The sequence below is a fragment of the Triplophysa rosa genome, linkage group LG5 (assembly GCF_024868665.1).
Source record: "Triplophysa rosa linkage group LG5, Trosa_1v2, whole genome shotgun sequence".
In the NCBI taxonomy this organism is placed as follows: Eukaryota; Metazoa; Chordata; class Actinopteri; order Cypriniformes; family Nemacheilidae; genus Triplophysa; species Triplophysa rosa.
This window is the reverse complement of record NC_079894.1, coordinates 18,369,738-18,383,510: the sequence shown is the minus strand read 5'-3', so window position 1 is coordinate 18,383,510 and position 13,773 is coordinate 18,369,738. Positions and strand designations below refer to the sequence as shown.

Genomic DNA, 13,773 nt, shown 5'->3' with positions numbered 1-13,773 from the left:
GGGGAGTACGCTCTTTAAAAACCTTTTGGTTCCATAAAGAACCTTTAACATCTGAAGAACCCTTCTGTTTAAAAAAAACGCTGTTTCAGATTATAAAAAGGTAAGAAAGAGATGGTTCTTTAAAGAACCTTTGACTGAATGGTTCTTTGTGGAACCAAAAATGGTTCTTCTATGGCATCGCTGTGAAGAACCTTTTAAGCACCTTCATTTTTAAGAGTGTAATACAGAATTTTCATTTTTGGGTGGAATATCCCTTTAATGCACTTGATCAATAACTGATATTTGTTTATTTTCAACCAAAAGTTACGGATTGCAGCTATACTGAAAAAATAATTAAACTTCATCTGTCTGTTAAAGGATTTCATTCCTAACATGTAAACATTAATGCATTTATGCAAAAATAATCAGCTATGGATTCTGTACTATAAGTTAAAGCTGTACTTTATTAATGTAAATAAATAAATAAGACACAAACAATCCTTTTAATACTTACAGATTCACCGTTATGAATCAACAGTGATCTTACCCAAGAGAGTAGCAACACAGGCTAGAATAGCCAGCAGGGCGGCAGTACTGAGTCCAGGGGAGGGCAGGGAGGAGTGCTGGGGCAAACAAACCGTCTCTCTGTCCCACTCCGCCTCACTTTGTTTTTCTTTTTCTCCAGCCCGTGCACCCCCTCTCAGACAGGGACACACAGACACAGTGACCGTCCCCGTACTGGCCAAACCGGAGACCCCGTCTCTCAAAACCAAAGGGACGTAAAGAGTGAGAGAGGAGGATGCAGAGCGAGACAGGGTCTGCAAAGGCGACGTCAACACCAAACTAGCAGTGGGGCCTAAAAAGAGAGAGATAATAGCGAGAAAATGGCGAGACAGAATAAGAAAAGAGTGTTCAGATCAAATCGAGCTTGTTGGATTTTTAATTTAATTGAACTCAATCGAGTGCAGTGTAATTCCATTGCTGCTGGTATAACATTGGTACAGACCAGTGATTCTGAATGCAGCCGGAATGCAAAGGCACATTTTTATTCTGATTCATAACCTAGCGAGTTGCCTACAGGGGTAGCTTTTTAAGCCATTGTAGGCGTGCTCACGGTGCGAAGGCTGTTCTAGAAGGTAGGTAAATTAATTATGCAGCATCCTCATTAAATAGCTTGTTTTAGCCAAATTCTGAACCAGCATTGCCTGTATTCTTCACAGAGATGGCAACCCCTGTGCATTACAATGAGTTCAGTGAATAAATAAATCGGAGATGGCGGCTGAGGTGAAAAATGGTTGCAAATACACGTACAATACTGGTCAAAATTTTTGAGTACTCCGACTCTTTAATATTATTTTTTTCTACATGATAATAACTGTAAACTTATAAAAATACTTGACTATAAAAAAATCAAAAGTAAATCAAATATATTTTATTATCTTTATTTACCTTTTTGGTAAATGTTGTAAACAGTACTGGCTGCATTTTCTTCATTAGTCAAAGTCATCTAATTCAAACATTTTTTTCAAATAAATGCTCAATTTTTTTATTACATAATTAATATGTTGATACTACTACATTTATGCTATTAAGTATTTAAATGAAACTATACTTAAAATATGAAAATGTATTTAAATATTTACAATCCTTTAAGTATGAAAATGTACTTATTATACTTAAAATATGAAAATGTGCAGACCATTTTGAAGATGAACACAACACTGGTCCAGAAGCACTTCCGGCTTCAGTTTTTTTACACAACACAAATGTTAGAGCAAAATACAACCTGACAGAACATTTAAAACTAAATTGAAAAGTTAAACAAACATCTTTATGACTTAACTATATGTATGTGAAATAAAAGATGTAAAAATATAAAATTGAAACAGGAAGTGCTTCTGGACCAGTGTTGTTTACATTAGTCTATGCTCCTTTGAATGTTATTAGCATGCATGCTAACATCAAACTACTAAATAAATGTTCTAAAATCAATTTGAAGTCTCCTGCACATAACGCTATTTATGTGGCATTTATTAGAGTGTTCCAAATCATTTGCTTACAAGATTTCTTCATACAACGCACCCTTAGAGAGTCACTGTCTACATAGACAGTAGGACACGAGGCAGCTACCTAAATTTTGGACCAGAGCTTGTATCTGTGTGTGCAGAGAGAAGATAGATGTGTGGCAGAAAAGCAAAAGCAAACAATGGGGAAAACAAAGGAGCAGACACAAAGCGGCCACACAATACAGTTCTCGACACAGACTAACGGATCCAGAGAGGGTCTGATGCACATGGACGGAAGGGGGAAACAAATTGAAGGAGCGGGAGATAGCGAATGTGGAGACTGCAGACCTCCGCTTTCCCTGATGCTAAAGTTGAGGGCAGCGCTGGAGTCCGGAGGGATGTTGAAATGGACGGCACTGTCATTTCCTCCCTCGTCTCTATCAATCGCCCGCAACACCTGAACCACCTGAGAAAATGAGATAGGAAGAAAATAAAGCACAGAGCCAATAGGGAGGATAGGGGAGAGCAAAAGAACAATAGTTAGAAGGGTGAAGAGAGAAGAAATTCATTACACAGCTTTAACATGCGCTCTAAAAACCAAGCACTGTCTCTAGAGATCTAGTTACGCTGGAAATAATCCCACTCTGTGGGCCTCTTTCAGCAATGTTCCTCCGCTCTCAAAACTAAACCAAACTGTTTGATGCAGATCAGAACCTATGGGCTAGGCAGTTGTGCTGAGGCACCACAAAGTTTTATTTCAGCGCTTCGTCAAGACTAAGAGACTTTCCGCTTCATAATGTGACTTGCTGTAGGAAGCTTCATGTGAAATGTATTTTTATGCATTTGTTCATCCAAAGCTTTTTACAGTGCATTCAAAATAAACATTTTATCAGTAAGTATTCCCTGAGAATCGAACCCATGACCTTTAAGACGCTGATGCAATGCTCCATCAGTTGAGCTACAGAAACACATATAAGATATGAAAAGTAGGGAGTCATTTAGTTATTCATTCAAAAGTGATTTACAGAACACTTAGTATATAGTGACTATAGTGACGACGCAAATCTGGGAGTAAATACCTCACTCAGTGCTGACAGCTAATAGTCAGGCCCAAACAGAAACTATTTTTTCATAATGACTTTTTCGTAAGAAAATGATTTTCATCATGGATATAAACATGTTTTTTGTGGCCAGAAGGTGTAGTTACGGTATCTGCCAGCAGGTGCAAATGAAATGAATAGTTCACCCAAAAATACAAATTCTGTCTTCATTAATTCACCCTCATGTGGTTGAAAACCTGTATATTACCCTTTCTTCTGTGGAACCCAAAAGAAGATATTTTCAGAAATATCTCAGAGGTTGGAAAGTCAACGGGGTCTAATGTTGTTTGGTTCCCAATGTTCTTCAAAATATGTTATTTTGTGTTTTGCAGATGCAAGAAACTCATACAGGTTTGGAATGACATGAGGGTGAATACGTTACGAAAGAATTTACATTTTGGGGTGAACTATCCCTTTAATTCAATTCAATTTAATTCAATTTGATATGCTGTATAGCGCTTTTCACAAATTTGCATTGTTGCAAAGCAGCTTTCCATACATTTAGGCACAGCATGTAGGCACATTAAGCCACGCTAACCAGCAATTCTGTAACCTTGGTTTATTCTCTGCAGAACTTGAACCGGGAACTTTTAAACTCATATAATACACTTGGAGTTCTACACCACTCTGAAGACAACAAAATGATGTGGATGGAAAAAAACAATACAAGCTGCGTCACATTAAACAGATGGGGACTGCACAATTAAGAATGACAGAAAAAACACGAGTCGGGCAAAAAACACATAAACCTGGAAAAGACAAGCACTCAAAATGAATGAGAGAAACGGAGGCACGTCAACAGACCAAAAGGATGAGCAGGTTTCAATGTAAATCTGAAGAGAAAATGAAGATGCGCGCATAATCCTCTAAGTGGGAACAGCAGCGATTCAGCCGCGGGGGAGATGCAGAAGTAATCAATCAGCATGCGGCTTGTATAAATGGACACATTCACAGATGTGCACAAAGAAATGAGTGTACAAGAAAAAGTTCATGCACCACCGACACCCGTATGAACACAGAGTGCATTAGTCAGTGAGTCTAAAGGGCTGAAGTCTTTAGAAAAGGTAATTAATCACCCATAATTCATCTGTGACAATTACTTAATTGCATCGCTTTACAATAGGACTCCCATTAGCGCACATCCTGTGCTCTTACATTTCAGCGGCGTAACAAAAGAACTATTCACTGGAGACAGGTACGACCTCAATGGTCTCAAGAACCCTAACTTGTGCATCTACCTGTCTTTCTCTCACCTGTCCAGCAGAGGCGGAGTCACACATGGCTGTGTTGTACTGCCTGTCCAGCTCTGGGGCGTTGTCGTTTAGATCCAGTGTTTCTATAGCAACCACCACTCTGGACACCTGACTGGGGTTATCTGGGGTAATTGAGAGGAAGAAAGTCACACAACACACACACTAAGCTTAAATGATTTCTGAGACTTGCTCGCCCTGAGTCTCGGCCAGGGAAGGTAAACCATTTTCTTTTAAAATGTATCACACAAACAACACGGGCTCATACCGTACAATCACACACAGACTTTCTTGAGCCTTTCTCTAGATCTCAAAGAATTGCAATGTGTTTTACAAACTGATGATCTTTTTCTTTTTAGTGAGCTTTCTATTGATGCAGCCTTTTAAGGCATCATAGGTACGTCGGCAATATGAATGCTGTTCCGAATGACAGACGAATTGCAATGCAGCATCACGTATGCTCTTCACGAAGAGGCCAATTCCATATTAGTTAAAAAGACTCAAAACGAATTTTTAGTTGAAATAAAATACATATCTGTTTGTGCTTTCCATGCATTTATATGCTTAAATTGGGTATAATTTTCTTGCTGAAAGTATTGTGCTTATAGTAAAGCCAAAATCTATTACGGTCAAGTCACATGTGCAGCATACGATTTCTGTGGTGTGTGGAGAGAACACTTATAGGGTTTCATCACGGGATGAAAGTCTATGTAGGCAGCATGCAGGACACTGTTTTTGGTCACCGCTTCAGGTCTCTTCTCAAATTCTAGACTAATGGCTTGTCATGGCAAATAAATAGCTTTTACCGTAGTATGTCGGTATAGTATAGGTTGCACCGGGAGACAAAGGTAATGGATTGGTGTGAGGCTGAAGCGAAATTGATGCTTTCTCTCGCTCTCTGGTTATAATGCAGTCCCACACACTCGTTTGGACAGATTTCACACAAATGTCTTGGACCGCATCCACACACATACACACACACACAGAGCTCTAACATGATGTTGTGGATTAGTGCCCACTGCTTCATTGCTTTGCCTACAATAGCCATCCGCCTTCCTGAAGCCGCTTAGACCTACTTTCCATACTGTAACATGGAAGTGCAGATCCTCAACTAACACAGAATATCCGTGAGCCGTGCAGAAACAATGTACTGTATGTTAACACAATGTAAATATAACCATTTAAATAAATAAAAAAACATCAACTCTAGGGCTAGGCAATATGCCTTGTTTCAGTCTTCTGACAGTATTCACATATTTATCTTGATATTAATGTATGTGTTCTAAAATGATAAATGATAAATGAAAATGTGGGCTTTTTTCAACCCAAGTACTGTAAATGTAATATAGGCCTAATAAGTAAAATACATAAAAAATCATGTTAAATATAATCAAGACATTTTGCTTCTTTGTCTTGCAGGCAAATGTTACATATACACAAATGTTATATATATTCAATATATCACCTGTCCTTAATAAATTGACTATGAACTATAGATAATGCAATTTTATATTTTGCAATTTATAAAACAGTTGAACCCAGAGTAACATGGCTTAACAAGACAGTATATTCCTGCTAAACCATCAGGCCATAGACATTACATCATTTTTGACCAGAATTACTACAGCAGGCACGCTTGTCTTAATGAACAGCATTGTATGTTGATTGATGTCCGTGTCACCTCATGACATATATATATATATATATATTTTTTTTTGTGTGTGTTTGTGTACCTCTCTGTGTGGCAATGATAGTGATATTATGCCACTGCTCATGCTCGCGGTCCAGCTGTGTCGCCGTAGTGATGAGCCCAGTGTCCGGAGTGATGCGGAACAGAGCCTCCGGGTCGGACTGAGGATCGATGGAGAACCTGAGATACATGAGAACATGAGTCGCTTTAACCATTTTTAAATCCAGTGGCTGGAAACAAATAAGATGCAATTAATAAAGTAAGAATTCTCAAATCCCTAGCTAGTCACTATTAAAATAAATATAGTCCATTGGGATAAGGCCAGATCAATATCATTGAGCTTTTCCATATGAAAACAAGCAAATATCGTTGGTAACATAATTACCCTCATCTCTGTGATTTTTTGAGTGTTGAACACAGAACCACACAACCATTAGTTCATTAGCCATAATAATGACTCTGTTCCAGTAAGCTGCCTACCTAGACAGCGGTTTTAACCATCATAGACAGCTGATATAAAGTCTCTTAGAAACAATAGGAAACCAAATTATTGTGTAATTATTATGATACAATTATAATTTGTGTTCAACAAATTCTAAGTATATTGCACAAAGCGTTTCTGCAACAAAACTGTGGAAATAAAGTGATTTCCTAGTTACCACACTATTTTACTGACTATTTTATTATATAATTATATTATATTTACATTACATAATGGATATGAGGAGTGGGTCATTAATAAATATTACCTGATGGTCATGAAATCTAATTTACATACAAACAGTTATTAATCTAATGGAACCAAACCACAGAGTACAGTTACAAACTGCATAAATCACCTGAATTCAGTTTGATTTACTAAGTGGAAATTGCTATTTTTGTTCCTGTAACTGCACGTACTTGAATCAAACACAACAGATGTCTTTCGGTTGGGTAGTTCCTCTGTCGCCTGATAAAAGCCTTTATTGCAAAGACGGTGTTGATAAATACATTTACAGCTCATTTTTAATGTGTGAGACGTGCAACAGAAATAAGCTCGGTGTCAAAACCCTTCTGTAACGCAGTGCCATGCTGTGATCTGTTAATTTGTTTACTGAAAATAAATACACGACTAAACAGGTATTATCAGCAGTGCATGCATCCTTTGCAGGTAGGCTAAGGCAATCCCAGAATGCAATGCAACTCAGCTTATACAAAGATTTAATTAATACCAGTTTACTGAGTCGAGGGAAATATTTTATTCAGAACTAGACAGTATTAATAAATAATTCCAGCTTATTAAAATCTAATTAGTTCCATCTAATTAAGTTTCATCTAACTAAACAGTTCAGCCAGTGTTTGTGTGCATGTAACCAAACATTTCAGCCAGTTTTTCTGTGTGCTTTGTATTAATTTTTTAAAGCCTTTCTGCAATTGACTCAATATAAAAGCAAAGATTTTCTCTGTAATACTTTCATTATTATTTTAACAATAATAACTTTTATTTACCCAAAAAATGTATTCACCCTCATATCATTCAAAACCTGTATTTGACTCTTTCTTCTGTGTAACACAAACGATATTTTGAGAAAAAGTGTTTTTGTATCCATACAATGGAAGTCATTGGGGGCTAATGTTGTTACCAAAGTTCTTCAAAAGATATTTTTTGTGCTCTGCAGAAGAAAGAAAGTGATTCACGTTTGGAATGACATTAGGATGAGTAAATTATGAAATATTTTCAGCTTTAATAAACATTTTATCCTTTTTTCATGCTTAACAGATCATAATTGTACCACATTAAGAAAACATTTTTAAATAGCCTATTTAAAATACATACAATTTTATGAATAAAATAAATAAAATCCTACATATTTGAAAATGATTAATGGCGTTTTAATTTTTGCAACATGAAAGCATCAGACCCTGCTTAAATTCTAGCATTGATTGCTGTTTTCTAAAGTGACATGGGGGTCTGTAGCCTACCTGATATTGTTTGTGAGCCCCGTATCTGGGTCCACAGCACTGACCCGCCCCACTGTGCACGCCGGCGGGCAGTTCTCTGACACATCCATTCTGTAACGTGCCCTCGAGAACCGAGGGGGCTCATCTGCATCCAGCACGGCCACTCTGATGGAAGCACGGTCTTTAAAGGGCCCACGCCGCAAGAATCGAGGGTCGACGATGGGGTTCAAAACCTCCACTGAGAAAGAGTAGGAGCTACGGCTCTCATAGTCCACCGCCTGCAGCGCAAACACAGAGACGTGTGACAGGAGTTTGAATATGAAACAAACATCATTATAGCATCTAAATGGAAACTCAAACATAGTGATATGTATCCATATACATTACAAAAAGGAATGTTAATAAAACCAATATTACGTGAATGAATGAACATGAATGAATCATCATTAAAGGGACAGTTCACCCAAATATAAAAATTCTGTCATCCTTTACTCACCCTCTTGTCATTTCAAACCTGCATGACTTTCTTTCTTACGCAGAACACAAAAGAAGATATTTTGATGAAAGCTGGTAACCGAACAGCGCTGGCACCCATTCACTTCTGTTGTATGGACACAAAACCAATGCCAATCTCAATGGGTGCCGGTTACCAACATTTTTCAAAATATCTTCTTTTGTGTTCTGCGGAAGATTTAAAGTCATACAGGTTGGAGATGACAAGAGGGTTAGTAAATGATGAGCAATTTTCATTTTCGGTGAACTATCACTTTAAAAAGCAATAACACGAGTGCTGTGATAAAAAGTTTGGGGGAACAAGATTGTTGCAATAACTGATCTTCTGAACTCACTACTCTTCATGCCAAGAATCGTATAATTTGACACAATCTAATTCTTAAATTTCCTTTTTTTGATTGTTAGTCTCTTGAAATGCAATCAAGCTCTCTGATGAGGTTGGCAATATGTAATAGCAGGATCGGAGCCCAGCATTTATTGTATTGTGAGGACCCATGAGATCTGTATCTGGCACTGGGCAATGGTTTTGCGGCACTCTTGCACAGCAGGAGCAGGTAATGGGTTGGTTTTGGCAAGTGAAGCTGGACCGGGGCTGAAGGAGTCTGAAATGACTGACTCATTACCACATCTGCACCATGTGGGTAAGAGTCACTTTTGTCATTAGTTCTGTTCATCTGGTCCTCGCAATAATCCACACACAGGTGTTCACACACACTCTCAAACCATCCTAATGTAAGACCAGGCTCAGATTGGATCAGTGTGTTCGGCCGCACAGACTGAAGAACATAATGAGCCGAATTCGACTGAGCTGACTGCAGGACATCTGGAAACTGTGGATATCTACCACTTCCTGGGTCGAACTGACCTAATATTCCAAGATGCCCACATACCAAAGATGGTGTCTTGAGTCCTCTTGAAACCCCATAAATACGTATATTGAGCCATTGCTTACTGAGTCAGATATTGGTTTGGGTTTTACTGAACTTTCATTCACATCAGCTCATTTGCACACTCTATAAATCTACAAGCTGCATAAAGAAAAAAATGATTTAACATTACGCAGCAGGTACAAGCACGGTTGAAGGACACCAGCGTTCGAATAAAAGCACAACAGGGACATTTGTATGTAAGAAAAGCGTGGAAATGAGACTGAGAGAGAAAGAAATAGACCAAGCAGAGGACGGAAAGAGTGAAGCCAAGAGAGGAGGAGGGATAAATGAAGAGAAAAGGTTCCTAACAGGATCCCATTAGAGGCAGAGAGAGACAATCTGTCTGAGGAGGAGAGATGTCACTTACACTGTGAGCACACACTCATCACCCGTCCCTCTCTCTCTCGTGTACTCAATCACTCTCTCTCTCTCTCTCTCTCTCTCTCTCAGCATCACTCCATCACACGCTCCGTGCCCTTCCTAGTAAGCAGAGGTCTGGTGCTGACACCTAGATTACACTCATTGTTTATAACAAGCCCCTCCCCTTTTCTCTCTCTCCTTCGAGTTCCTTTGAATTGCTTTTCGATGGAAGGGCCATTAAAGGAAATGAATTAAGCACTTTGGATGGTCCACTATTTAACTTTAATACATACACAACATGTGCTTCCATAAAGCCCCATGGCAGATCATGTGACTTTTCAAGCATTTCATTTTTAAATAGAGTTGAGAGTGTGCAAGTGAATGAGAAAGAGATTTTGGGAAATGTTTATTCATGTATATAGTGTTTATTTACTGTAAATGAGCACAGATGCAATGGTATCTGCGACATCCCTCGCTTTCAGATTCGAAGGAAAGATTTTAGAACGGAGCTGGGTTAACTTGCTGCTTCCTTGTTATATTTATATCAGGGTCAAGTGTTTACTGACTGGATCAGAATTTAAATTTCCTGCGCTAACCCGCTGTAGCCCACCAGATAAATATTTCAATATGTGAAAGGTAAAGCAGAAAAGTGCACATTGACAAGAGGGCTAAATTGGGCAAATCTGGGCCTGTCTAGCGGTTCACAGGGGGATCCCAAGATTTACATTATCCATCTTGCATTCCTTCTCTTTGTGAATTCGTGATTCCACTCTGTTTTTCTTTGTACGCACAAATACATCTGGCTCTGAGGTTGTAAACAAGTCTATCTTTTCTGTGCATGTTTATGCGCGTATGTACGCATCCATTCAAAGGTGGCAGGTTGTTTTGAAGCAGGTTGTCACTCTTACACCCGATTCACAGTCACCCCCTCTCTCTCCCTTGTTTTTTAAAACGACTCTGGGACCTTAAACCCAGATTATCCTTTGAAGCAATTCACACACTACATTCTAACAACGTACAGCTTCTCCGTCAGCTCCCTCCAGAGTCTTAATTTCTTGCTTTCTTAAACCATACAAGCCCATATCTTTGAGTCTCAAAAAATGGCTTTATTCAAAATTCAACCTTGGCGTGCATATGGGTTCACAATTCTTCAATTCTTCTCTCTCTTCCTTCACGCAATTCCTTCATGCTCAACAATTTCTCTCTCCTTTCTTCATAACCTTTACATTTATGGATTTGGCAGACATTGTTATCCAATGCAATTTACAGTGCATGCAAAATATACATTTTCCTCAGCATGTGTCCACGGGAATCCAACCCACAACTTTTGCATGGCTTTTGCATCTGTCTCTCTCTCTCTCAAAGAAGATTAACACACTCACTACTCTCAATAAAATAAACACAGATAATCCGGACAGGGCAACAGGTTGATGACCATGGATTACTTACGTGTTTAAGACGAGGACATTATGGCAATATCAGAGTTCTATCCATTTGACATCAGATTGTTGTGTTTCCACTTAAGATCTTCCATTTTACAAATGTCCATTTACATCAGACAACATGTCCACATGCCAATGTTCACAATCAATTAGTTCATGTTGATGCATAAATGAATGTTTACAAATACAACCTTATTGTAAAGTGTTACCAAACATATTTTCTATGTATCACAGCTATTCGTAATTTATTTGGATCATCAAGAAAGCATCACTTAGCCTACCAGGCTTAAACCCTTCAGACTGTTTTACGGATGCACCACTAGGTGCCACTGTTGGAAAACCATGCGGCATCATCACAAGTGTTTAGAAAAAAAGGTGTTTTGAGCGATACTTTAGCGTCAGTCGCTTTAAGGACAGTTGGTTGTACAACACTGTCACAAAAGGCTACAGATGTGGGTCTGTTGCCAGCACATTAAATATTTAAATGTGTACAGTCCTCCTCCATCATGAGCAGTAGTGCAGCTCACACACACACGCGCACATACACAAACACACAAACACAGACTTTCGGCAATCTGCATACGCTTAATCAGAGCAGCACGCCACCCACCAACCCACACAAACACACATGCGCCGCTCTGTATGGAAAATTATGCCTCTGAAAATTCACTTTGCGTTGATTAGTCTAAGAACTGTGAATAATGCTGTGTAATGCCAGCGTGAGGACAAAATGTTAAACGCCACTATGTGGCCCGCTCGCGGCCGGGGAAAAATTGTGATTTTTTTCACGTTGTTCTTTTCCTCGAACTTCACCTCAGTTTTCTTTATCTGAAGGACACTGTGTTTTTGGGTTGTTAAAGAATCGACAAGTTCCTAAAGCGGACCTCCAGCTTGGGTTTTTAAAGCTCGGAAAGGGGGCACAGCACATAACTTAGATTCCTCGGGGGAGAGAGAGGAACGATGGAGACTCTGCAGACATAAACCTAGCACCGCCTGCCCGGTACTGAAGTAAGAGGTTGCGGCGTAGCCGTACACGGAAATGGTTTCTCCTCAGACAGCGGCAGCCATGACCCAGCTTACCAAAAAGAAGCCTGAGTGACCTATTCGCTCGCACACTCTAATATTTTTGCCTTGGGCCGTTCTCTTTGTCCTCTTTGTCTGCGAATTAAAGGTCCCTTCTCTGTCTGCAGGAAGCTCCTTTCTTCGCTACCTTTCATTTTTACCAATGGGCTCCATTTTGTCGTCACATATTTTGTCATTCAGAGCAACGTTAACAGAGAGCGTGAAAAGGTCAAGTGTAAATGAAGGTCTGTATGTGTGACCAGTCTGCTGGTTTATACGGTTTAGTGGTTTGGTTTTTGAACAGGTTTTTGTAATGAAGCTTAAAGGGGTAGTTCACCCAAAAACAAAAATTCATTATGACTTTCTTTCTTCTGCAGAACACAAAGGAAGATATTTTGAAGAATGCTGGTAACCGAACAACGGCGGTACCCATGGACTTGCATTGGTTTTGTAAATGGGTACCACCGTTGTTTGGTTACTGTGACGAGGGAGGCGTGATGAGAGCCTTGAGGCAGGGAGGCGGGGCAGGTGGCGTGAGTGATAGTGGGAATCAGCTGCGCGCACACCGGTCCCGCATGTCTCACGGAGGAGATCGGAAGCATAAAAGGACGAGCGACAGGAGTGTACGGGGAGAGAGGACTGGGCCCGGACATGTTAAGTTTTGTTTATGTTTATGTTTACGGCCTTTTTACTTACGGATTATTGTTTGTTTATTTTGATTAAAGTTTATTGTGAATGTTCGCCGGTTCCCGCCTCCTTCCTTCCCTTTTATTGAGCTTTTGTTACAGTTACCAACATTCTTCAAAATATCTTATTATGTGTTCTGCAGAAGAAAGAGATGCTGATTCAATTAATTAAAAAAAACAGCTTAAAAAAACAACAGGGTCTTTGTCAAAGATATTAATATAAGCGAGATGTGCCACTGCCGGTACAATAAATGCAAGGAATGCAGCGCTCAAAATGGCCACTCTAGTGAAGGAAGTTTCGCCTTCCAGTAAAACGAGCCAATCGTCAATCAATAAAGACTGACGATTATCTGGGACAGGGCTCTCCTGAGGCGCTTGCCAGCCTGTGTGCAGGCACAGAAGATGAGGCTTCCTCTAAAAAGGTGATTTTTAGCGCAGTTTAAGCTTTGCAAACCGAAGTTATGATATAATTTATGTCATGTTAAATATTGATCAGAAATATGCTGTTTCATTGTGATTTTTGCAAGTGATTTTAGAAATACTGTATCTGCCTTCCTCCATTCAAGTAGATAGGACTGTGGACTTGCTATGACGTAAATAGTAGGGCTGGGTTTTGAGACCATTTTGGCGATTCGATTCGATTCTTATTTATATGGTTTCAATTCGATTCAATTTCGATTTGACTCGATTCAATATCGATTAGTTATCAGTATTTCAAGTATTTCATTTAAAACATTAGTTTTACAGACATGGAATCCATATTTAAATATAAAGGCTGGCAACTCAAACCCCCATACTCAGCTAAATTAAGGAAA

The 13,773-nt window shown here is 39.2% G+C and overlaps 1 protein-coding gene across 5 annotated transcripts in view; it reads right to left on the bottom strand.

Annotated features, from left to right (window-relative positions):
• Positions 1–13,773, bottom strand: part of LOC130553811 (uncharacterized) — a 167,802-nt gene that overhangs the window by 10,274 nt on the left and 143,755 nt on the right. For all 5 annotated transcript variants that reach the window (XM_057332971.1, XM_057332969.1, XM_057332973.1 and 2 more), the window contains 5 exons: positions 7,988–8,244; positions 6,069–6,205; positions 4,339–4,460; positions 2,334–2,451; positions 527–835 (listed from right to left, as the gene is read on the bottom strand). In XM_057332971.1, the coding sequence (XP_057188954.1) occupies positions 527–835; positions 2,334–2,451; positions 4,339–4,460; positions 6,069–6,205; positions 7,988–8,244 (943 nt within the window). The remainder of the gene's footprint in view (positions 1–526; positions 836–2,333; positions 2,452–4,338; positions 4,461–6,068; positions 6,206–7,987; positions 8,245–13,773) is intronic.